Source organism: Leuciscus leuciscus (assembly GCF_965113295.1).
Source record: "Leuciscus leuciscus genome assembly, chromosome: 8".
Lineage (NCBI taxonomy): Eukaryota > Metazoa > Chordata > Actinopteri > Cypriniformes > Leuciscidae > Leuciscus > Leuciscus leuciscus.
Window position 1 is genome coordinate 22136801 of NC_138732.1, and position 26453 is coordinate 22163253.

The following is a 26453-nucleotide window of genomic DNA, read 5'->3' on the forward strand; positions in this document are numbered from 1 at the left end:
TCTAGTGTTAAAAATTATGGCATAAATATCACAATGACAGAGCAAAGAGAGAAAAGCAAGTATTTTATTAGTAATAAAAGTTTTCACTGACATAGCTCTTTTAAAATAAGAACATTAAAATTTAAAGACATCTATAGTTTTGACATTAAGCTTAGTGGCAGAAAAAAACAAATTATAAAAATATTAAAAGAACTAAAATCAAATCAACTGAACAAGATTTGTTGGACACTTAAAGAGTGGGCAAACATTGAACTTTTTAAAGATAATAGCACACCCTGTGATGAACAAAATCAGATAACCGAAACCATTTAAACATTTTCACCATTGTAGTCAAATGAGTCAAGAGCAACATCCAAAAAAGGGGGCTGTCAAATATATATAGATATTGAGTGACAGTAACAATGTTAATGCCACTGTATTAAATTCACACACAAACAAAAATAAAACATACATAAATAAGATCTACATTGTCAGACTCTGAAGAGGCAGTCAGGATGTTTGGGTGCTGAACTATCCTCGTTCACAGTGTCCATGTTGAGCAGTCATTCATAGGCCAGGGATATTCCACAAAAGTCCATTAGTGATAGTTTAACGAAATTTGTTGTTGCCTGGAAAAAGCAGAATTAGATTTGAAGTGTGTAATAAAAAGAACATTCAAGTTAATCTGTTGTCATGATATTCATATTTCCAGTCTTTCTTATATAAGAATCAGTGGTTCTGCTCTTTCCTGGTTTATTTCTCATCTCACTGATAGAAAGTTCTACATCACCATGCAGAGTAGAAGTCCAGCACAATTCCACTGACACAGGGTGTCCCACAGGTCTCAGTTCTTGGTCCGTTACTTTTTATCATCTACATGCAGCCACTTGCTGCAGACTTCATTTTCATTGTTATGCTGATGGCGTCCAAATCTATCTTACCACCTCCTCTGATATTTCATCTCTGCCTGACTTCACTGCATGTATTAGAGAAATCAAACACTGGATGTCCCTGAATTTTCTTAAACTAAATGACAGCAAAAATGAAATAATGCTGATCAGCTCCACTGTACCTCTAAATAGAATTGACCTGTCTTTTGACATTGATGGGTTTTTTGTTAAACCCTCCTCCCCTGTATGTGATGTTGATGTTTTATTTGATTCCTCTCTTTCCTTTGTTTCTCATATTGCTTCAGTTGTTAAAAACTCTTTTTATCACCTGCGTTATATCACACATCTCCACAATCTGGCTGATGCAGAAACCCTAATTTATGCACTACTAACTTCTCATTTGGACTAGTGCGATGCCTTGTTAATTGGCTTACCAAAAATACAATAAAAAAAATTAAATAAAAAAACAACAGACAAGAAACGCAGCCCTGGACTAGACGTAGTGCTCACAAATCCCCTTCTCCATGATCTTTACTGGTTACCTGTTACATCACGTATTCATTTTAAGGTAGTCCTGAAGAAAAGTTTATATTAAGTTAGTTACAAACTAGCTAGTAGCTACTTTATGTTCCAATTAAGTAAGAAATTGCGAATAACTGGTCAAACCCAATCCAGGTTTTGTTTTCATAATTCACCTTGTGTAAGAGCTGAGCTGGGCTGCTGGTTTTCTTTGAGCTCATGTTTGAAAGCCTTGCTGGGGTCGAACCTCTTTGGCACCTGGCTGGACTTGAGTCGATCCAGCTCTTGCTTCTGTTTCCCCACTTGTGCCCTTAACTTGGACACTTCCTACAGAACACATGGACACAGTCAGCTACGCACCAAAACCTTCAAATCAAACAATGACAACTGCCTTATGAATAATGCCTTACTTGTTTGAGCTCCAAGTTCTCCTCTTTGAGTTTGACCATGTGTTTGATCTTCTGTCGCTGGTTTTGATGGCCCATCAGATTAGCATAGGCATCAGCTAACTTGTTCAACTCCGCCTGCGTGGATCCTTTCTCATTCAACAACGCATTCCTCTCTGCTGCAAAGCAGTCCAGCTGTTCCTGATGACCAGAATAAAAGGACAAATGAGAGAACTCATCTAGCACATATTAAACCTAAGAGCATTATTAAACCTAAGAGTTGTCTACTCTTTTGCCAGTATAAAAAATTTTTTTTTAAAAAAATCCACTTCCTCTCTGCGCATCCTTCACAATGTCTGGAAAAAGTAGGTGAAATTTAGATTTATCAATGGCACTTATTTCAGTGACCTTAACAGCACATTCGTGAATATTGCAAAGTGCTGTTACCCATTTCCCATGTGAAGTTTGTTCGCAAAGGCCTCTTAGAAGGCACAGCAGCCAAAAAAATGGCATTTTACATGAAATAAAAACTAAGGCAATACTTCATTTTAGTAATAGTAATAACAGAAAATTATGCATAATTACAAGTAACTAACCATAAACCAAACCCTAAACGTAACTCTATAGTAAGTAAATGTAGTCAATTAATATTAATCAGTACTTATTTGAGTAAGTACAATGAAGATACATCACCTTAAAATAAAGAGTAACCAAAACTAATAAAAAAAAGAATATGCACAAATACAAGATAATTGTTTTTTTTGTTGTTGTTTTTTTTTGCTTACCTGAAATGGTTTAACTTTAGCATAGAGCTCTTCATACAAGTTTCTCCAGTGTTGCGTCTCAGAATCACACGTGCTGAGGTGAACAAATGACAATACGGGGATTAAACAATGCAATACACACGGAGACTGACTACATGAGGACAATATGATGGACTTGAGACCTTTTGAGTGCATCCTAACTTTCTCACCTCTGCAGCTGAGCCTCTGCGAGTTGTTTGTGAAAGTCTTGCCTTTCCTCCTCCATCTGTCTGCATAGCTGCCGTCTCTCCTGCTGCCACTCCACAGCGTGACGTTGAGAAGAGTCTTTTTCCTCCTGCACCTGCCCGCGCAGCTCAGAAACCTGGTTTTCCAGCTCGTCCACGAGGCCCCGCAGCCTGCTGGCTTCTGCAGAACGGCCCTCCACTGACTGCCTCCTCTTCTGTTCTCTCTCCAGCTGAGCCTGAGCCCGCTCTCTCTCCTGCTCCACTTCCACCTGCAGGCATCTCAGCTCCTCACTATGAGTCTCTGCAGCTCGCTTCAACTCTTTCTCTCTCTGAGCCAGCTTTGTCTGAACTTCTAAAAGCATCCTGTAACACAGTAGTCTACATTTACTTTTCAATTCAAAACAGTGTGTATTCTAAAGTATGACAGCAGCTGAAGTATGATATTTACCGACCTCTGATGGTGTGAGGACAGCGTTTACAGCCTAAACTTGGTGCCATTATTAAAAATAACGTGTTAGGTTATAGATTCATATTTGCTGTTTAACCCGTTATAAATAATTAATGCAGTTATTTAAAATGCAAAATGTATATAATGAGGGAGTATATCATGAATCCAACTTCCAGACTGTTTGTCTTATCCTGAACAGCTAAAAAACGCCTATAATAAGCGTTGATATTCAGACTATTTTAGACCGAGCGGGACCTGTGCATAAACAAAGAGAAGTAGCTCCGGCTACAATGTTCTTCCGCAAGACACATGCAGTTTTATTTATACACCACTAGAGTGTCAAGTTACACGGTGCACCTTTAATACAAATATTTAAAATATATATTAAAAAAAAATATCTCTTTATACCGTTTCTACATTAATGTGGTAATTAATTATTTAAACTTGTATGAGCAATTGGTTAAATTTTTTGTTATTAAAAATTAAAGTCCCCAGCCCCCAGCGCAACATGCTTGTCATGTGACACAGCAGCCACAATAGTGCTGTATGACAGATGTATCGCTTTCATTTCGTTTTTTCCTTCTTTTTTTTATAAAGGAATATATTTTTTTAAGTTTCCTTTAAATTTATGGTAACGATTCCTTTTTATAAAAACAGTTAATAGTGATCCATTAAATGGTTTGGTAATTGGGAGAGCAATATTAGCTTAACAAAAAATAATACAAATAATTTGTGGTGCTTGACAAGTGCTGAGCGTGGCAGTCTCTTGCTCAGCTCCAGCCAACACGTGAAAGCACATTTGAATTTAGCAGTTGATCACGTGATGCACTGTGATCATACGTGTCAAATGGTTAAATAACAATAACAATACTATTTAATATAATTGATTTATTTACATTTTATAATGTTTTATTTAGTATTTAAATTAATTTGAAGAAATAATCATGAAATATTGATTTGTAAATAAGCCATTTATTAATAATGACTGACATTATCACAAAATGTCCTCTCCAGAATCACAATCCGGATGATATAAGACCTCTGTTTTGTGTCGGGGTCCTGATTAGCCTGTTCATTTATTTCGTGATAATGACGTTATTTCTTGGACCACATTATCAATTATGTGGGAGCTGCACATATATGGGAAGTGTAGCAGATATTTACTGCAGATCTGTGAGGCGGGACACTGACCTAGTATACTCCTCTCGCTCTTTACACTGCATTTCCTGGTAGCTTATGAGTTTCTGCTGGTCCTGCTGCAACTGTTGCTTCAGTTGGTTCATCTCTTCCTGCAGCTGATGGGTTTGAGCCTCTGCCTTGGCCTTCTGCTCACCCAGAGACCGCCTTGTGCTTATGGAATTACACACACACACACACAAAAAAACCTTTGATTAAGACATTTGATGATGGTTGAACAGGGCACTGGCAATTAATCATTTCTGGGTCATTATAAACTTCCATAGACAACACTTTATGGTTGTAAGTTGGCATGAAACAGGAGTTGTGATAGTTCTTCCCTATTGTATTGTGAAATATACATTTATGAGTGAAATGGCTTCTCGCAAAAGAAAAAAAGTAGAGCGGGACTTGATTTTGTCTTCGGGAATTGATTAGATGGTTACTATTGGTCGATCTCATGTGAGTGACAAGTTGTCCTGCCCTCACACCAGTAAACACATCATCAGAGAAAAGAATATATGTTGTTGCAAGACAGAGGGGAAGTTATTTAGATTAAGGATTACAAGGGCACATGAATAAAATAAAATAAAAAGTTATGAAGTGCAAGGAATAAATCATTTATAATAAGCAATGTTAAATAAAATAAATAAGAATAGTTCATTTTGATTTAATGGTGACTTTAAATAAATGAAAAGGTATTTAAAGTAATACCTCTCAAAGTCAGTAGTAACATCTCCCAGCTTGGCAAGACAGGTGTTGTGATCCTCTTCTAGTTTTTTGATTGCAGTCACATGAGCCTCTTCTAAAGCCTGCATCTCAGCACACTTCCTGCCAAAGGACACAACAACACTGGTCAGTTTTTACCAGAGATGCGATTCATCTCAACTCCATTAGAAGTTCTCTCACTTTTCTAACTCAGCACAATTGTTCCTCAGCTCCTGCTCCAGCGTCTGGTTCTTCTGTGTGAGGTGCTGGATGGCCTGCTCACTGCATTGCTCCTGCTTCTCCAGCTCTGACAGCTCCTCGAGCGCGTCCTCCAGCTCCTCGCCAAGCTGTCTCCTCTCTGCCTCAGTCTCATCTCTCAGGTGCTCAAGCATGCTAGCCAGGGAGCCGCTGTGAGTCTGCAGCAACACACATTAGAGGAGCTTTAGAGACATAAGCCTAATCCACAAAGACGATCAAGGAGACTTTGACTTCCTGATTGAGGGACGACACAGTACAACCTAGTTAAGTCTATTAAGTTGCACTCTTCACTTAATTGTCCCACTCATGCTGGTATAAATCACATCACACTTATTCAGGATTGATTTTTCCTCTTGAAGAACCACAATAAATCACAAAATGGCATGTTAGTAAACGGTTTCCCTAGTCATGGCCCAAGACACATATACTCAAGCTAATGAAATGAATAGGAGAAAAAAAAAAGATTCAGTTTCTAAATCCTTCACAGCAAAGGTCCAAACAATAAATGTATAGCAGTGAATTGGGGGGAAAAGGGAAAGAAATCCCACATAGTCTCCCTAAGACTTATTTTAATTAGTGATCTTGCATGCATTAAGTGAAAGCTTTCACAAAAATGGGGTTGAACTGCATAAAGTGAACCTGGAATACTTTAGTACTTTGTGTGTTTGTATGGTAACATCAGTTGTCATGACATTAAAGGATAGTTCACCCCCCAAAAAAGAATCCTTTCCTCAATCTCACGTTGTTCCAAACCTATAAGACTTCTGTTCATTCTGAAGATAATTTTACTATTCAGCCATCATTTTTGTCCATTGAAAGTCCATGCAACAAAAACCTTTACACAAGTACAAAGTCATCTCAAAAGTAATCCATATGAATCAAGTGGTTTTGTCAAAGTGTTCTTAAAAAACAAAACAAAAAAAAACAACACACACCAACAACCACCACCATTATTTATGATGAACAGATTTAAGTTGAACTTTTATTTACTTATAAACACTGATCAGTAGACACACACACGTCTAACAGACAAACAAAATATTGGAATGTCAGTTTTTTCCAATATCATGCAGACCTAACACAAAGCTCATCAAAAGTGGTAAACAGAAGCTCAACTGTACCATGCTTGATGTGTGAGAATGAACCTCATTGGTTCTCACACTCCATTTATCATATCTGATAAAAGCTTAAAGCAGCACTAGGTAACTTTTCAACCTTCATAATATATTTCCAAGACTCTTGTGATGGTACATCGACTTACAATAGGTTGAATGACATGTCTGCCATAGCCTGACGGGGTCTGTATCGTTTTTAATCGTACTTTTAAACTTCGGGGTTCGGGTAGTAACCCGAGCACAAAAAGAACTACAAAATTCGACTGCTTTACGGCATAGGCTACCTCACTTCCCCCAACACGTCCTCACATGCTGTTGGACTTGTAAGTATATTGCTTATATTGTATATCACTCGGACAAGCTTTCACTCGTTGGTGTGAGCTAAAAAGCACCTGGCGTTCTTGTTGATGGATTAGTAGCAGCTAACTTAGACATCTTCGGAGGCTAGCTGTGCTTGTTCGATGTCCGACGATTTGTAACGCGTTGTGTTTATTCCCCAATCGAACTCGTGTAACTGTCTGTCACACGTTCTACCGTCCACAGCATTACTTGATAGACAAAAATAGGACAAGAATGAGCATCAAATAGAAACAACCAGCTTACGGGGTGTTCGAGGCACACATACAATACAGACTGCCGACAGTTAAACAGGGCGCGCGCAGCTCTTAAAGGGGCCACACCTTATTTCCACTCGTTACAGCTTCCATCCGACTGAACAGGGACCGGTATACAGGGGGGAGGGGATCAGGCCGTGAGTGAAGAGACTGCTCTGCGTGAGTGGTATTTACGACAGTAACGTTAAATACAAGTAGTCCACAGCGACTCTAGGGGTCGTTGTTTGACCAAAACGGAAATCTTACCTAGTGGGGCTTTAAAGCATTTGCATTGATCAAAGTCTTATGGGTTTGACTGACTTGAGGATGAGTAAATGACAATTTTCAGTTTTGGAAGCTTTAATTTTTAGAATGATTAGTCACATGACATTTAAAGCTCAAAAATGGGAATTGACTCAAACAACAGAGTCCAGAACTAAGTACCCATGAGCAAAGATTTTAAATCAGGCACTTCCTGTGCCAATCGAGCAACTGCCATTGAAATGAATGGTACCCAAAACGAAAGCTAATACCGGTGTAAACCACCTACACATTCTCTTAATTACCTTCTCCTCCTCCAGTTGTTTGGTAAGTGCAGAGTGCTCCTCCTTCAGCTTTTCAAATGCCTCTGTCTCAGTCTGCCTGCTCTCCTCCAATGCGTTGATCTCTGCCTTGAGCTCTTGAACCCGTCGCAGACCCTCCTCCTGCGTCCTGGCTGCACATAATCACAAACAAATAATCCTAAGAGGGGTGATCAAATTCATCCCACAATGTGCTTATTTATTATGTGCATCTCATAAATACTCAAGCTTAGTTTTAAAGCTCATTCACCTCTTTCATCCTCCAGCACCAAGCATCTCTCGCCCATGAGCGCCACACGCTGATCCAGCTCTTCCTCGGTCCTCCTCAAGATCTCCTTCACTCGGGCCAGTTCCTGCTCCTGCTGGTGAATCACGCTCCGGGACTCCTCAAGATCCTGAACTCCTCGCTGCATCTGCTCCTCCAGCTCTTTCAGTGAGGTCTGTGAGGCCTGTAGATCCTGCAAGTGCCGCTCCAGCTCACTTTCTTTCTCTTCTAGAGCCTTTTGGGAGTCCTGCAGCTCCTGCTGAGAAATCTGCAGCTCCTTTTCCTTAACTTTCAGCACCTCCTGACAGTCCTGCAGCTCACCGGTACATTTCTCCAGCTTCTGTTCCACTTCACTGCACAGGCCGCATAGAGACGAATGAAGAAGTGAACACTGACACCATAACAACAGCAACAATATGAAAATGCACTGAGTTCTAACCTGAGGTTGTCTTGAGCATCAGAGACACGGCGCTCCATGGTGGATTTGTCCTGGAGCTTAATCCGCAAATCCTTTGACATTGGAGAGTGAGACAGACAGCTTATCTCAAACCAAGCAGCACTTCAAAGACTGATGATTCAACCCAAGCGGTGAGTAAATGTCAACTGGCTTAAGAGAGTCAAATTCTGTTGACCAAAACCAATACCTGAATCTCTTCATTTGCTGAGTCCAAGTAACTCTGCAGGGCTTTTATCTCCTCCCTCAGCTCCTGGATTATGTCTTCATTTGAAGAATATAGAAAAAAAAAGTCAGATGTAGCCATAAAACAAACTGTTTTTTCTTAGCATGCAAACTTACTGTGCAATTTATCCATTTCATTCTCAATCTGCTCATTCTGGGCTCTTGTCTCCTGATGAAGATCCTCTAAAACACAATGTTAAGTAAGAAGCAAAAATGTTAGCTTGTAGTCACTTATGATATGTGATTTGCAACTAAACTTTAATGAGTCATTTGAATCAATAAAAAAAAATGTCTAAACCACTTTACTGGTTCAGTAAAGTCAGAAGCTTCTTAAATGCCACTTTATGGTTCCAACATGCCTGACTGTACCATTTTACGTCTAAACAAAATAATAACAACACAAATGTTAAAAAGTTTGGGGTCATTAAAATGTTTAATGTTTTTGAAAAGTCTAAGACTGCAATTGTGGTGCTTAATATTTTTGTGACAACAGTGATAGTTCTTCCGTGTGAACAATGTGATGAGGTCATGTGAGGTCATATATGCAGAATACTGTTGGAAACACTGAAATAATATCGTTTCACTTTATTTGTTTATTTGAATAGTAGACATGTTAGTTATTCGGTTTTGAACATGGTCTGACTTATGCTTAGACACACTGAACATCTGTCAGATAGATTATATAAAATGGGATTGATCTAAAAATATACATTATCAAAAATACATTATTAATCCTCACCAAGATCCTGGTTCCTTTCCTGAAGAACTCTAAAAGTTGTTCTGGCAGTCTCCAGATCCGTTTCCAAGACCTTTACTTTCCCCTCTGAGCTGATCTGAAGGAAGCTCAGCTCCTGTTCAAAAAGCACAAGCCCACAATTACACTGAGCAACTTGTGAAGTTACACAAACTCCTCTCCATAAAGTGACTTGAGGGAACTTACCTTATCTTTGGCATCCAGTTTATTTTTGGCCTCAATGAGCTCCATGGAAAGAGCATTGATCTTCTTCTTGGTGGCATCTGCAGAGACCTGCGAAAATTAAAGTGCCAAGACATTCCTCAGTAAACTTGAAGCGGTCTACAAAACACTACTTAAGAAACGGAGATGGCAAAACACCCTGGTACAAAAAGACTAGTCACCTTGGTCTTCAGGAACTCATTAACTTTCTTTAACTCTGCAAGCTGCCTCTCGAGAGAAGCCACATTGGCAGCAAGGCCAGTCTTCTCTCTGACAGCCACGAGCAATTTAGACTCCAACTTCTTCAGCTCTTCCTCCAGGGTCAGCAGCCTGCGGTCCTGCTCTCCTCTCTGCTGCACCAAAGATCGGATCTATACTCCAGCATTAGAAGTGACAGTTAAGGTTAGGAGAAAAGGCCAAAGAAATTGATCAGGCCTCAAAACAACAAATGGCCATCCAGGAAATGTTCAAAACATTTTAAAATCTACCTCTTTCTCCAGAAGTCTCTGATGTTTCATCTCAAGTGTGAAACTATTTTTGTCCTTTTTGGAACTTAATGCATCAACCTATATGAGGAAAAAAGCAAATAGTAAAACAGCATAGCAAATACTATTAACTGATATACAGGTAGATATTCAATTTACTGACAAATTGTCTATTTTTAGACACTTTGGTGAACTCTAAAAAGGGAACTGACCCTATTAGCTCACCCAAATCAAAGTTGTACATTTTTAAGATATTTAAAAAGTCTTCAAATAATTGAACTTCCCCCACTGACTTCCATAGTACGGAGAAAAAAAGAAAAGAAAAAAATACTATGGAAGTCAATGAGGCCCATTCATTGTTTGGTTATCCACATGCTTCAAAATATCTTATGTGTTCAGCAGAAGAAAGAAATTCATACAGGTTTGATATGTCTAATAAGACAAACACAGGAACAAAAGAGTTACATTACAATACAGTAATTTTAAAAAGGATAGTTCAGACAAAATTCAAAAAATTATGTGTTCATTTACTAGTTTCCAACCTGTACAGTATTCTTTCTTAACCTGTATGACTTTCTTCTGTGAAACAAATTATATTTTGAGAAACGTCTCTGTGTATATTTGTCCATGCAATGAATTTCAAGAGTGTGCATGTTGTTTTGGACTAGAGACTTTCATTATATGGATAAAATCCTTTTTGTTCTGTATAAGAAAAAGCATGGAATAGAAGGTGTACATCTTTATTAAACTAATACTTCAGTATGATTGACCACTAGCAAATAATTACAAATTCAGATCTTACCAAACCATCAACAGACATGGTCCTCCGAACTGGAGACATGGGTACTTCTTTTGAAGGGGATGGCAGTGGTGCCTCTGCTGATCAACATAAAAAAATAATAATAATAATAAAAAAAAGTTTAAATATATTAATCAATGTTTCTTATTCTTAAAGGGATAGTTCACCCAAAATTGAACATTCTGTCATTAATTACTCAAGACTCACCCTCATGTCGTTCCAAACCCGTAAGACTATCGTTCATCTTTGAAACACAAATGAAGATCTTTGATGAAATATGAGAGATTTCTGTCCCTCCTTTGACAGCAAAGCAACTATCACTTTTGATGCTTCAAAAAGTTCATAAAGAGATCATAAAACTTGAGCGGTTTAGTGTAAATTATCCGAAGAGACTTGATCGCTTTATATGATGAACAGATTCAGTTTAAGCTTTTATTACAAACATTGATCAGCAAACATAAACAGAGGCTCAACCGAACCTGCTCCACAAGCTCAAACGTGCTGCGTAACACACGAGAATGAACCTCATTGGTTCTTGCACATCAAGTGAACATGCTTGAGCTTCAGTTTACCACAACTGATGTGTGAGTTAATTCATGTTTATATGTGAATAAAAGCCTAAATTCAACCAGTTAGTCATATAGAGCGATCATGTATTTTCAGAAAATTTTGGACTATTCATATATATTACTTTTACGATCTCTTTATGAACTTTTTGAAGCGTCAAAGTGGTAGTTGCATAGTTGTCTATGGAGGGACAGAGAGATTTCATCAAAAAGATCTTCATTTGTGTTCCGAAGATGATCAAAAGTCTTACGGGTTTGAAACGACATGAGCGTGAGTAAATGATGACAGAATTTTCCTTTTTGGGTGAACGATCCCTTTAAGGTTCAGATGGAAAATGTTATCTTAAATGGTGGTTCAAGAAAAGCTGCTCTCACTTTTGGAAGCTGTTCTGAAGCGCTCTGCTTTATGAAATGAAACAGCTCCCTTCAGCTCACCAGACTTCACGTCATATGTACCAGGTGGAGGAGCACAACCTAAGGATACAAAATACCAAAGATAAATAATCAAAGATTATGAATATAAACTTCTTATAATCATTGAGGTAACGTTAGCAGACATGTATTCCAAACAGCTGAACAAACATATTCAGCATTCATTTTCATATCTTTAAGTCTTCATTTTGTTGTCTATTATTTTTTTTAGCTTAGAAATAACAATGCACGCCTTACAGTTATTGCCTCATGACGTAATGTTGTGCATTTGATAAATAACCTTTGTTTTGATAGTCTGGCAAAATAGATCGATCGCAGCTGCAACAAAACAGACGCTTAACAAATAAAACGGTATTAAATTATAAAGCTGAGCATGAAAGTGAGAACTAACTAGGTAACTTTACTTTCATTAAAATCACTTGAATCTGTAAAATCACATAACTGTTAACTGCATTCAAGATTCACATCGTAGAATAATGGAACAGACGTATGAAACTTACCAACATTCTCGTTAAATCTCTTTAATGGAGCTCTTGAGAAAGACATGACCGATAAGAGTGGTCGAAAGCCCAAAGACTGTTGAAAAACGTACTTAAATTGTTTAATTGTTTAAACCTTAAAGATACAACTTCCGTCCGTCAACAACAACTCGTTTACACCCGCTGAAATTTTGAAATGGTAACCCCGCCCAAAAGACCCTGCGAAACGACATTAACCAATGAAATTGAAGAATATGCGACGAACAGAAATGTAAACCAATCAGTAACGACATCGTGCTTTACGTCACATCTGGTAACGTAGCGTTCTCCCGAAATTCAAAAAGTGCATTTTTCTTTCTTTCTCTTGTTTTTAGTTACTGTCTTTACTGTTTTTGTTTTGAGCTGTGGTGTTGGTGAAGTGTTTTCTTTAACTATTCTTTATATTTCTGTAATTTTTAATACTTGTGTTAAAATCGTATTTCACTGTAAACTGAATGTTCAAAAAAAGCATTAAAAAACAGACAAAAAAACGGCACGTGCATGCGATTTAGAGTCAGATACTTACAGCTAAATTATCTCTGACGTGCGATCACAAGTTGACTAGGCTCATCATATTTGTGTCTCCTCCTGATGGCTAAAGTTTTTATTGGATTAACAGCTGTAGTAACTGTGGTAAATATTAATAGATGCAATGATCAACTTTTCTAAGTATAAGTGTCTTTCTTAACAAAAGTACAGAGTACATGTGTATTAAAAAACATACTTGGAGAATTAATTTCAAAACATACTGTGGCAAACAGGATATTTGCGTGTGACTGCTCATTTGTAAGTGAGTGAGTAAAAGCATCGGGCAAAAAAAGAATAATGTAAAATCACACAAATACACGAGAAAGATTTGTTTACTTTTATTCAAAAACTTACTGTCTCCAGACAGATACAAATCAGAAACATTACAGTGGATAACAGAGGACAGGGAAACGGTTATGTATGAGTTTATATCTCTGAACAGGGAAAAGTGATAATAATATGTTTAAAATGTTAACAGAAAAAAGCACTAGAAAATTAAGCTTTACGTTTAAATGCATGTATATTTACACAATCTATTCAGCAGTTCAATGAATGTAGTGGTGAGGAACAGAAGACAGTTTAAGCCGAAGGGCATTTACTTTCATAAATTCAAAATCTGTCTGCACACCTTTTAAATAATTACACTCATGCCATTTCAGAAATGTACTGATCCTTTTCTGATACGAAAGGAATCCAATGTACCTCACATAAAAGTTTCAACATGGAAGATTTATGTTTGACAACCACCCAACCACTTTTCCTTTTTAAAACAAGGACATTTTAAGGCCAAGGCATGGAATGATTAAAAAGTATACCCCAGACAAAATGCACATGTCTGCAATATAAGTTCATGTATTAATGTATTAGTTAAGCTGTGTAGAGCTGCCGAACGCAATGCTGTAACATTTAGGATCTCATAGGACGTTATTGTTACACTGAATATTTCATTTGGGGAAAAACAAAATCAGAGCTGAATAAAATAGTTCTGTCCATGAATTGCAACCAAACTAAATTACAATTAGGAAAAAGGTGAAACCTAAAAAAACTCTTAAGACTGAAAAAAACAAAACAAAATAAAAACACACACACACACAAAGGAGGAAAAAATAAAATAAAATCTCAAACCTTTACTTGCTGCATGGCTACACACTTCCATGTTTAGACATGTTCTTATACATTTCAAAACCTTTTAACTCTAAGTTGGAGTTTTAAAAATAAAAAAAGCACAATTATAAAATCAGCACCAATTTATATATTTATATATAACTTTATTTAAATGTAGATGTCTACATAGCTCTAATCAGGGAGAAGAATATCTCCACCAGACATACTACACTAAGTTCTGTTTTATTAGAGACAACACAATGGCACTACTGGAGAGATTTCCTCTTCTTTGCTTGATTTTAGAGGGACATGCGAGCAGATCTGATCTTTGGATAAGCCTTGTGACTCTACGGAAGAATTAAAGTCCTTTCTGTGCATCTTCACAGGCTGACTGTGATTCTAAGTGCCTGATTTACTAGAGCAGTTGGCACATAAAAACAGTTTTGTTGGGGCAAAGAGAGCAACAGGGCCACTGAATGGTTGAGGTATTTAACATACATTCACCAATCACTGATCATGTCACTGAAATTGCCCCAAACTTCACACATGCACCAAAGGCAGTAATAAATCAGCTCAGAGTGATTTGATTCAGGGTTTGTGTTATGTCATGATTTTTGAAGGTGGAATAAAAGGAAACTAAATTCTAGATATAAAGACCTGGAGGTTTTTCCTCCATTTCACATATTAGATAAGAAGAATAAAATATATCAATACTCACTATGATGAGCAAAAACCTGCTTATAAATTACTACTTTACACCAGATTACTCACTATTACAAAAGGGCTATACATAACAAAGTTGTCTTTAAGTTAAAAAAGATGCATTCACCCCTGGCTTCAAGAAATACCACAACTCTAAGAGATCTCACATATGTTTCTTTAAACATGATGACGTTCATCTGCGAAATATTTTTATATATATATTTATATATATATTTATATCTCATATACTCATGTATGGCTAAGGACAGTCCGAGATTCCATGGCGTTCAGTATCTACGGTCACGGTTTTGCACGATCAGGGAAAGCCCACACAATGATTGCAGAGACTTTGAATTGCTCCTTTATCCTTTCTGTGTTTTAGTAAGTGTCAATGGTACAAGCTGATTTGGATGCCAATCACTCCATTGAATTTAATTCTCTTTAGAGAATCAATGTGTATTCACACAAAATGTCTCTTCTCTTCACACTCCTCCAATTATAATCTTAAAACATGGGCACTCCCAGGACCTACAAGAGAAAATGTTCAAATTCAGTTCAGTGTTTAGAGTTACCAAACAAACGTTTCATTCAAATCACCAGTCCAGATGGGTCTGATTAGTATTTATAATAGCGAGATGCTCTCCCCCTCTCTGTCTTTTTGCACAAGGGCAATTCAAACTATCTGAAATCACTCCTGCTAGTGCCATCTAGTGGTGATCTCTCTTTCACGTCCTTAGTGTCGGAGTGAACGAGTCCCCCATTACCGCTGAAAAGCATCATAACCCAGGAAATGAGTGCTTCTTACAGACTCATCCATGATGGAGGCGGGGTCGAAAAAGTCGGGCTTCAGTTCCGAACGCTCTCGTCGATTCTTCGATGGGGGCTGCAAGATACGAAAGAGCAGACAATAAGGATAAGATGTGCAAAAAGAAGCGGCATTTATTTAGTTATTAAATGTGACGGTAATAGTTATTTAATGTGTATTAAATCTATCACATACACATACTGTACACATAAACAACAAGTTCAAAAGTCTGGGCTCAGTAACAATTTTGTTTTGAAAGAAATTAATACTTTTTTTCAGCCAAGATGCTTTAAATTGACCACAAGTGACATTAAAGACATTTATAATCTTACAAATGATTTCTAATAAATGCTGTTCTTTTGAACGTTCATTAAAGAATTGTCTAAAAAAAGAAGAAGAAAAAAACCATTAAGCAGCACAACTGTTTTCAATGGTTTTTGATAATTATAAGAATTGTTTCTTGAGCACTAAATTAGCATATTAGAATGATTCAAGGTTTCTTTTTTCAAAACCTTTTTAAGACCAAGTAAAGAAAATTTAAGGAATAAACTGAATGGAACCAATATGTTAATATGTTTTCTAAAAGTAAATGTCTAGGGAGAAACACAATGAGCTGTATTAGCAAAACACTTCAGAGTTTGAAAAAACAACTTCCAACAAGATCTCCATTACATTTTAATTACTTCAATATCTCTTCTCCCAACCACAATAATATGCAAATAACTTTTACTTTTCCTTCTGATCACACTGCAAAAAAGCGATGTTCTTCCTCAGTATTTTTATCTTGTTTTCCAGTGCAATAGTCTAAAGATTCTTAAATCAAGATGCATTTACTGGAGAAACAAAATGACAAAAGATGTATTGTTTTAAAAAAAATTAAAAATAAACCGATTTTATGTTTATCTACGATTACAAATATCTGTCAATGGGCTTAGTTCAAAAACCGACTTAATTCAAAGGAAAAACTAGTTTTAATACCTCATTTACACATATTTGTTCTTGTTTTAAGCATAAACTTAAATCCATAAACAAAACTTGACATTTTGTAAACGTGTATGCAAGTAAATGTATTTTGATTTAAGGATGTTCAGATAATTGTATGGGAAAACAAAACAAAAATACTGAGGAAGATATTCATTATTATATTCTTATACAGCACATGCAACATTTAATGTCACTATATGAATTTAAGACTTTCTGCTCTGATTTAAGACCCTTCTAAGGCCTTAATTTACAGAAAGGTGAATTAAAGACTTTAAGATGATTTCTGAAGGATCATGTGACACTGAAGAGTGGAGTAATGGCTGCTGAAAATTCAGCTTTGCCATCACAGGAATAAATTACATCATAAAATATAAAAGTTATTTTAAATAGTAATACTATTTCACAATATTACTGCTGTGACTGGGCAAGATGCTTCTTTCAGAAATATTAAAAATCTTTATCGACCCCAAACCTCAATTATTATGTAATCATTTAGACAAAAAAACTAGTCCTAAAGACCAAAATCATAAATACAATTTAGCTTAAGATTATTACCAAGTCAATATCCATGGTGTCAAAGTCCATGCCTTCATTGAGATCCTCAATCCGGCCTTCTGATGACATCATCACATCTTCCACAATGGGTTCCTCATCATCCTCCATCAGGCCAGTTCCTCGACGACTGCAAGCATTTGCAAACCAACAACACGTTTTTGTGTGCATTTAAATGGCATTTGACCGCTGGACTTATGTTTAAAAGAAAAGAAGTGTAAAGTTACATTTTGAGAGTGATTTATCTTACATGGCATGCTGAAGGTTGCTCCTTAATTTGGCGTAGTTCATAGCTCTCTCCTGCTGCTGTCTGGCCACCTCCTCTTGCTGCTGTCTCTGTGCTAGCATCCAGGTGACTTGTGTGCTGTAAAACAGTATCAGCACATCTCACTATATCCCTTCAATCCCAAACTAGACGCTAAGCAGCAAAAGATGCTGAAAATAGCTGTACTGAGAGAGTCATGACAGACACACGATGCCATGTCATGATGCTCTTACTTGTAGTCCATGGGTGATTGGTGGTGCTGTGGCTGAGGGGTCTGAGGGTGTGTGTGCTGCTGTTGCTGATCGGGGGTCATGGAGTACACCCCCATGTAGCTCTCCTCAGGACGTAGGCGTTTGGGTTCTCTCATGACGGTGGAGGTGAGGTGGGGTGACGGCATCATGACGGGCATCTGCATGCTCTGCTCACGGTTCATCCACACCTCACTGCTGCTGCTGCTGCTCTCCTCTGAAACAAAGACAGCAATTCAATTCACATTTATTTGTATAGTGCTTTTCACAATACACACTGTTTCAAAGCAGCTTTACAGAAAATGCATGAGTCCACATTAAAATCTAGAGTGATCTGTTATCAGAGGTAACGGTCTCAGTTATGTATTTCAGAAATGCACATATACAAAAATCACAGTTAGCTAAAAATGTATTAATTTAAACAATGTAATAATTTAAGGCAGTAACAATGAGCTCATTGAAGTAATGAATACTTTTTTGTTAACAAATGATTATGACATTTAAATAAAATGTAGCATTGGTGCATGTTGATTCAGAGTTTGCGTCATCTGACGTCTTCGTAGCAGGACAATCATTAAAGTTGTGATGAAACTGAAGTAGCAACAGGTCTTTTCTTCCGTATTCTTACAAATATCAGTGTGTAATGGATTACCGTAGAACTTCAAATAATAGCCTGGGCTTTTATTTTTCCAAATCGCCAAACTGCACCGGCTTGTATTTGAGACAGGCGTCTATATGAGACAGGCCTTTCATTTAGTGTTGAGGTTAGCATGACAGTAGGAGGTTACCAAATCTGTGTTTGTGTTTAACAGATCAGTTAATGTAAGAATTAGCCTACTATATTTCCGTATGTCTAAAGGGGGTCGCACACCAGACGAGAAGCGCAGCGCCACGTCTTTAAAATTCAAACACATTATTCTCTATGAGTGTACATTGTCTCAAATCGTCGTTAATGTATATACTGACTTCACCCTGTGCTTCAATATACATTCAGTTTTACATTCATTAAAGAAATCAGCTGCTTGAATGAAAATTGCTGATGTTATCGGATTTTCAGGTGATACTCAATTCATTCAGTTAACGGACGCTCTGAGGTAAAGTGAATTCAGACTGCAGACTAAGCAACGATTGTATTTAATTGTACAGTACAATCATAACAGTACAGACATGATCTTAATTCCATAATATCCTTAAACATAACTATATTGCTGGCTATAAACTGACAAAGTGTGCGTCCGGTGTGCGATACCCCCAGTTGTCATAGACGCGACGTGTCGCTGCGCTTCTCGTACGGTGTGCGACCCCCTTTAGATTATTGGCAGCATAAAAAAACTAAACGATGTGACAGCCATGGGCTGAACAATACAAGTTACCGGTAATATCCATCGAGCCTATGAACTAGTTTGTCAGAAACACATCAACAAGAAGGCTACCCTGTAAAACAACTGCAATCATATGATACAAAAGGACCCTATTCATCACTATCATCATCACCGCGATCCTCAACTACAAGTTCATTGGCAAATTCCTCCTCCTCCTCGGAAGTCGTGTTTACGACGTCAGGTGCGCTCAAGTTCATTTCATAAGAGCAAGATGGTGGTGTACCTTCCCTTAATTAACAACATAAAACTTGCGCCACGTTTCTCACCGACATGCCCCCAACTCGTAAACATCGGGGCTTAAATAAAATCCCAATTTCTAGGGCTGTACTGTCCCAGTCGATTAGTCGATTAATTGGTCGATACGTTCTGGTTCGACCAAAATTCTGATTGGTCGATTTTTTGCCGCGTTCATTTCATCAGTTTTGCCGCGTTTATTTCATCAGTTTTGCCGCGCTGAGGCGCGCTCATTTCATCAGGTGGAAAGCACTAACTGCTAATGGGGGTGTTTTCAGAGTAACCTTGTTTCACTGTAACAGTCTGTCTTCAGAACACCCCCCTTGTTTTCACTAGGGATGGGTATCGTTAAGGTTTTAACGGTATTACTACTCTTACCGATACTCCTTATCGATCCGGTACTTTAACGGTATTCTTATCGGTTCTTTTTGTTATATTAAAAAAAGGGGGGAAAATAATTTAGAACATAATTAATATTGCTTTATATTTTGAAATGTAAAATAAATATCTATAGCAAAAGAAAAAGCAATGCTTTAACAAAACAAATAAAACATGTATGTTATGCAGAAGGGTGCAGGCTTTTGTGTTTTATATAGACAGAAGGACGCCAAAAACAAAGTACAAACACATGGTCAAAAAAAAAAAAAAAGTATACAATAAAACAAATATACAAATTATATACCCAGTGCTTTAATTTCAGTAATGTCTACTGACATTACTGTTCAGGAGTAATATGGGTTAAAAAGACATCTAATAAAGTCAGATGTAAAATAACACTGCATAGTTTATCATAGATAGATTAAAGCTTATATCATTCAAGAGCTGTGACTGATTTTCTCTTTGCCTTTTGTTGTTTGATTCACATTAATGGAGCAATCGTCAGCAGGATTATTAGACTGCTGCCTCTTTAAGACCAAATGCAGATCTAATCATTATTAAGCCTCATATTTTCTCCCAAATATTTACGCCGATTTAAGACATAAACTGTATTTAAGTGAATAAACTGTTTAAGTGAATCTCCAAGACGGCCATTTTGACATATTTGTGTATTTGATCGTTTAGATGCGCACACGAAGCCCAAAATAGGCCTATACGTTGCTATATCTCGTTGCGGTGTGTTTCGGAGCGCGCGCCTTGGAACAGCGTCTATTGCGTCAATTTTGGTACTTTTAATAGCCTTTTATTATCAAACGCGTCCCGCAGTTTAGCAACAGTATAGACTACATTTTACAACAATCACCGATCGTGCAGATTCTGACGTTACTTTTGGGTTTTAGGGAGAAATGACAGCGCATCGCTCTGTGAAGGGAAGGAAGTTGCGCTGGAGAGAATGTGGCTTAGTTATTAGTTTTTAATGGTTACACCTCAAATATCTTCTTTTTTATAATCATTGGAAGCCTAAATCTAAAATAAAATTAGTTTAATATCAAAGATCTAAAGTGTAACCTTTTGAATGTTCTGTCCTCATGTCACTCATTAAGCAGGGCTGTTGTGTTGCGCGCGCCGTGGCTTTGCGTGAAAGATCGCTCGCTCTCGCTCTCTCTCTCTCACACACACACACACACACACACACACACTCTCTCTCTCTCTCTCTCTCTCTCTCTCTCTCTAGCAAAAATGCATCACAAATGGTTCAATATTCGCAAGATAATAATTTCTTAATAGCAATAATAAATAGCACGTGTAGGTTACTTTCATAATTTCTCCAGTACCGACAGCAGAACCGATAACGTCCGAGCTTAACGATCCAGCGGTCTTTCAAAATTCAGCACCGGGGCCCGTTTAATACCGGGTTTCGGTACCCATCCCTAGTTTTCACCTTTTTTGGATTAGCCCAACCCAAGAGAGAGCGATAACTATAGAAGGTTTGATGCTGAATATTATTTATTTAATTGTGAGAGCGTTTAATAGTCAGTCCTCTTCTAACATGTCAACAACAAAGAAATCGACAGTGTGGCAGCATTTTGTTCAAATTGATAACAGGAAAAAGGTTGAATGCAAAGTTTGCAAGCAACAGTTTTCCACAGCTCGACGACAAACATGATATATCATCTAAAAGTGGTAAGCTCACTTGTCTGCGTTAGCTTGCCCTGTCTGTTTTGAGTAGGCTATGAACATATCAGAATTTGCATATTTCAATGTTTTAGTGTGATAACCTAACTTTTTTATTTTTTATTTGGAGCCTAATGCGCAATTGCGCTGTGCTGTTGGTTGTGTTAGTTTTGAGCCTAGGATGCTTTTTTTTTCAGTTATGCACTTTATTTCGTTTCTGCTCTTGATCTGGTTTGTTTAATAAATATAATTTTTTTTATTAAAGTGGACGTGCCTTTTGTGTTTATTAAGAGTAAAAGCTTTAAGTTAATAGTCTATTCGTGTCTCAGCTGCGAAGCTGAGCTCATGTTCAGCCTCGCTCGGTGCGAGGACATGCACGGTGAAATGATAGTGTCTGACAGTTATAACTTATTATAACATATGACAAAAATAATTGTCTAAATTATGTTGCATATTCCTCAACAGTTCTTGTGATGATATCACTAGTTGACAACATAGTACTATTTTCGGAAATCATAAGCTATGATATTGCGCAGGTTCACGTGATGCAACGCTGTCAGAGCCGACAGACTCGAGTGTCAGACTCATTTCAGTGCAAAATAATTAGGTCAAAAACGATTAAATATACTGCAAATAGCCTACTAGTTTTTTATGTTTATTTATTATTCATTTAGGCGGACAACAAGGCTACCAAGTACTGCGCACAGTGCGCATCTAATTAATTTAACTTTTTTTTTTTTTACCGTCGATTTTTAGTCGAAAATTTCAGGACTTCAGTCGACCAAGATTTTCTTTGGTTGAGTACAGCCCTACCAATTTCCCACTCGTATTTACGACTTTGTGGTGGCGTTCATGCGTGTTCAACTCGCAAATAGGAATTTTTCGACATGATTTGAACGCACCATTATTTCTGTTGATTGGATGTTGAGATGTGAACTCAAAAATGGAGGAAGATGAACATGAGCTTGCAGGGGTGGGTTAAATTGGACTCAATGATTGGATAAGTCCTGTATACGATTATTAAATCACATTAAATACATTATTTGTCTGATTTCAAACTGTTTTACCTTCCGGTAATTTCCTCTTGCCGGTGGCAGGCTTAGCTTTTTTACTCCTGACGGAGGAGCCTCGGCTACTGATGCCACTGACCACAGACATAGTGTCATCATCTCCCCCCGCCTGCAGTGAGTTTCTGTAAGAGATGAGGGGCAGCCAGCAGTCTTCTCTCTGCAGGGCCATCTGAAATGTCATGAAGCGCTCCAAATACATGTGCCTTTTGGGGAAAAGAGAGAGAGAGAGCCAACATTAGCTCCAACAGCTAATGAATGCTCCACAAAGTCCAGTTCTGCACCTGCGCATATGCTGAGGTCAATAAATGGTTGCTTACACAGTCCGCTTGTCCTGACGCATGAGTTTGGATGAGAACTCGCTGAGAATGTCCAGAAAAGCCAGGTTGAGGGGAGGATGTCCCTCACCCTGAGGATTGGACTCTTTGAAGGCAAACTCAATACCGTCCCTTTAGACAGAGAGCAACATAAACATGTGATGTAACTCCACACAAAAGGTTTCTCTCACCCAAGAGGAACTGAATAGAATCTTACTTGTGTAACATGGCGATAGCCTCTCTAGTCTTGAGCTGATCTAGACCAAAAGTCAGAGAGAAGCGCCGTGCAAGCTCTTTAATGCCACAGAAAGATGAAGATGAACGGTCGAAGCTGGGTCCCAGGTCTGACAGCATCTCATTGAAGAGCTGCACAAAACAGAAGGAAAAAAACGTGAACAACCGGCAAACCAAACCCAGTTTGATGGAAGATACAAAACATTGCCACTGACCTGCTGTAAGCTCAGAATGAGCGTCTTTGCACATTGGATTTTGTCAATCTGTCTCGTCTTGCTCATGGTTTCCTTGATGATGTCACCATAGTCATTGTAATACTGAACAGGAAAAAAAAAATCAAAGTGACCATTTAAGGGAATTAAGTGTTTGTTTTAGTGACCATTTAAGGGAATTAATGAACTGCAAATGCATATTTAACAAACAAAAAGACTCACCCTCATGTATTGCTTAAAAATATCGGCACCAGTGTTTATCTCAACTACATTGTAGATAATGAGTTTGCAGTATGCGGCCAGCAGGTTCCGCCTCTTGTGCAAAGCTTCGATTTTTCCAGCTTCATCATCCTGCTGCCCATCTGATCAAAAATAAAGACAGACTTTCAAATAATGCTCATGAATGTGACTGAGCAGCTTAAACTACAGGGAAAACTGTTGCCCTCTAGTGGTCACTTTAAAACCTGACTCCTAACAACAAAAAAGGAATGCAAGTTGATTTGTCCAAACAACTCATTTTAAACTAGTCATTCTACTTCAGCTAAAGCTCAGTGCACAGCAGGATTAAGTGTTGCAAGAGTCTCTAATCTTTAAATCAATTGAACGCTTCTAAAGCCAATTTCCTTTGTGTTGTCTTAGTGTTAAGCATTTAACATTAAACAGCCAGGGGCGCTAAATCCATTCAGCAAAGCCTGTTAGCTCTAACTGAAAGTCGTTACGCTATTAGCAGTGATAGACCTGTGCTGTTGCTGTCTTCATCCTGGTCAATGAAGACATGGTCCAGGATGAAATTGAGAAGATCTGACTGCAGGGACATCTCAGACGTGTATACTAGGGGCTCGAGAGCTTCCCTCCCCCCAGAGATGATCTGATGGCTGAAGATCAGCAGCAGGTCACAGAGGATGGTGAAGGTCTGAGGGAGAACATACTGTCAGGTACAGCCTGGTTGTGGCATGAGGGATAATGCTTCTTGTGACCTTTCATACAGACCTGCTCTTTGACGGCAGTGTTGACGCTGGTTAGGTAACGCTGGCACATTAGACAAAACGCCCTCATCTGCTTCCTCAGAGTCAACATGTCCTCCTACAGAGACCAAATGCATTGTTGACTTCCAACAAACCACAGTACACAAGCGGGAAAAATGAATGCATACACATTTAAACAGACGCTACCTTTTTAGAAGTGCCCTCAGAGACCTTGGCTAAGCTCCAAAGAATGACGTAATGTGTGCACTGCAGTGCGTGAATGACAATCTGAGAAGTCCAGACAGACATTAACGTTAACCGACAATCATGAGGCAAAAGCAAAGTTTCAACTGATTTCAAGGTGGTATTTCTATGGAAGCCCGTTTATAAAAAATAAAATAATAATAATAATAATAATAAAATAATAATAATAATATATATAATATATATAAACAGGTAACTGTGAGAAAAAGTTTAAAATAAGAAATAAAATCACACTGTGAGATTGCAAGTTGCAATTCAGAGAAACAGTTTGAATTGTGATGAAAAAAGTCACAATTACATAAATTAGTCACATTTGTGAAAGGTGAAGCCTCAATTGTGTGATATAAAATTGCAATTAAGAGAAAAGTTTGCAATTGTGAGATATGTAGTCTCAATTGTAAGAGATTACAAATTACGAGGCACAATTAAAATAAAGTCACAATTCTACACTATAGATGCAATAACAAAAAAAAGTTAAAGGGATAGTTTACCCAAAAACTGCATCATTTTACTTACCCTTAAGTTGTTCCAAACCTGTATGAATTTCTTTCTTATGTTGAACAAAAAATAAAAAGATATTTTAAAGAATGCACCCATTGACTTCCATAGTATCTTTTTCCTACCAAGGAAGTCAATGGCTACTGTCAACTGTCTGATTACCAAAATTCTTTAAAATATCTTATTTTGTGATTCTAAAACAGGTTTGGAACAACTTGAAGGCGAGTAAATGATGACAGAAGTTTCATTTTTGGGTGAACTATCCCTTTAAGTCAAGCCCAGTCAGGCACTACTACAATAGTTCTTCATTCACCCTATGTGCAGCCTTAAAATGAATACCTGCTCAGGCATGTCTCCATTTTCAATACCAGTGTTCAGTAACTTGTAGTTGCTGGTAAAGAGGTCCCATTTTGAGAGATCATGAGCACTATAACATACATAGAGATGAAGGGGGTTTAGAAAAGTAAATAAATGACAGCATTTGCCCATTAAGCAGGGGTTTTCAAACCTGTCCTGCAGCACCCCCAACACTGCACATTTTGTATGTCTCCCTTATCTGACACTTCAGGTCTTGCTTATGAATTAGGCGGGGGTGCTCCAGGACAGGTTTGAAAATCTCTGCCATAAGTGATAATCTGATAAAGAGAAACACTATATGATGATACAGGAAAGCCTTACTTATGGAAAGCTGTGATCCTCTTCAGTGTGGACAGAACTTGGTAAGCATCATCTTCATCTGGGTCTTCACCCTGTGAAGGAAACAAGCTGCTCATGAGACGGACTGCAACTTTCTGAGCTTCTGCATTCAGAGGACTCGATGACTGGTTTGGAGGGAGTACTAGGGATGTGTAAAATATATGTTTCCATAACGGACTAGTTCATTGCTCTGTCTTAAGGAAGCCCTGAATGCTATTTTGTCACATGCACCAAACTCTGATGAGTTCTTAGGGCTGAGTGAGCACCAACCAAAAAAAATAAAAATTATAATTCCTGCTGTATGTGGATATTTTTATAGATTGAATTTGAAATATTTTAACATATTATATATACAGTATACACACACATACATGCATTTACAACACACAGTGAAAATGTATCTGTGCTAAAAACCTGTAATTCAATCACTGGTGAGTAAAATCGAACAATTACATAGATTTCACTAACTATTACTCAGACATTTTGAGATGCAACACATACTACACCACTTTAGAGCACGACTGCTAAAAATATGAACAATTAGTGAAAAAATCTAAATAAACTAGTGCACCTTACTAATTAAATTGTCATGTTGGAAATGGAGGCCAGACCATCCCCAAAGAGACCTCCAGAAAAACAGGCAACACAGTGTTGCAGTAGAAGCAGAACACAAATACTCCTTCCAAAGCTTTGTTCCTATGCAAACATAGAACATCAAAGTGCTCCTGAATCTCCACCCTGAGCCACCCGCTGTCCTCACCTCCTGCAGGAAGTCCTCCAGAAGCTTGTTGAACTTGTCCACTTGCTCATCCAAGAGCTGGCTACGGGCGATATCCACCCGGTTAAAGATGGTGAACTCCTCGTTGCACAGGGAGTGGTAGGTTTTGGAGCAAGCCTCAAGCACATCTGTGTCCGTGTGCTTCTCCACAATCTCTCTGATTTGTCTTAACAATGAATCCAGGTGCTGTGAGTGGAAAAAAACACAGCTTTCATTCACATTCTAC

General features: G+C 37.9%; 3 protein-coding genes across 5 annotated transcripts in view; 1 reads left to right on the top strand and 2 right to left on the bottom strand.

The window, feature by feature from the left end:
* The window catches only part of LOC309504233 (putative RNA-directed DNA polymerase from transposon X-element), a 126947-nt gene extending 120783 nt beyond the window's left edge, over window positions 1-6164 (top strand). For both annotated transcript variants that reach the window (XM_082177260.1, XM_082177261.1), the window contains one exon: window positions 6149-6164. The gene's annotated coding sequence lies outside the window, so the exon portion shown is untranslated. The remainder of the gene's footprint in view (window positions 1-6148) is intronic.
* hmmr (hyaluronan-mediated motility receptor (RHAMM)) lies at window positions 47-12510 on the bottom strand. Of its 2 annotated transcripts, none has more exons than XM_082177263.1 (20): window positions 12323-12510; window positions 11766-11864; window positions 10828-10901; window positions 10029-10106; window positions 9723-9911; window positions 9526-9612; window positions 9325-9436; window positions 8703-8768; window positions 8551-8624; window positions 8346-8416; window positions 7892-8259; window positions 7627-7775; window positions 5296-5510; window positions 5101-5217; window positions 4402-4560; window positions 2748-3125; window positions 2560-2632; window positions 1799-1975; window positions 1565-1715; window positions 47-608 (listed from the first exon to the last, which is right to left on the bottom strand). In XM_082177263.1, exons 1-20 carry the CDS (start codon window positions 12366-12368, stop codon window positions 589-591), a joined length of 2703 nt encoding a protein of 900 aa, XP_082033389.1. In that variant the 5' UTR covers window positions 12369-12510; the 3' UTR covers window positions 47-588. The 2 variants fall into 2 exon arrangements, with proteins under 2 accessions (XP_082033389.1, XP_082033388.1); XM_082177262.1 differs by having other exon boundaries at window positions 10828-10904.
* A 681-nt stretch (window positions 12511-13191) lies between these two features.
* The window catches only part of stag2b (STAG2 cohesin complex component b), a 35536-nt gene continuing 22274 nt past the window's right edge, over window positions 13192-26453 (bottom strand). The window contains exons 19-33 of the mRNA XM_082177250.1: window positions 26210-26413; window positions 25432-25502; window positions 25093-25180; window positions 24199-24279; window positions 24017-24109; window positions 23765-23939; window positions 23249-23388; window positions 23030-23131; window positions 22798-22946; window positions 22584-22712; window positions 22264-22469; window positions 17514-17745; window positions 17266-17379; window positions 17019-17145; window positions 13192-15557 (exon numbers count right to left, since the gene is read on the bottom strand). Of these exons, the coding sequence (XP_082033376.1) occupies window positions 15435-15557; window positions 17019-17145; window positions 17266-17379; window positions 17514-17745; window positions 22264-22469; window positions 22584-22712; window positions 22798-22946; window positions 23030-23131; window positions 23249-23388; window positions 23765-23939; window positions 24017-24109; window positions 24199-24279; window positions 25093-25180; window positions 25432-25502; window positions 26210-26413 (2034 nt within the window). The 3' untranslated portion in view covers window positions 13192-15434. The remainder of the gene's footprint in view (window positions 15558-17018; window positions 17146-17265; window positions 17380-17513; window positions 17746-22263; window positions 22470-22583; window positions 22713-22797; window positions 22947-23029; window positions 23132-23248; window positions 23389-23764; window positions 23940-24016; window positions 24110-24198; window positions 24280-25092; window positions 25181-25431; window positions 25503-26209; window positions 26414-26453) is intronic.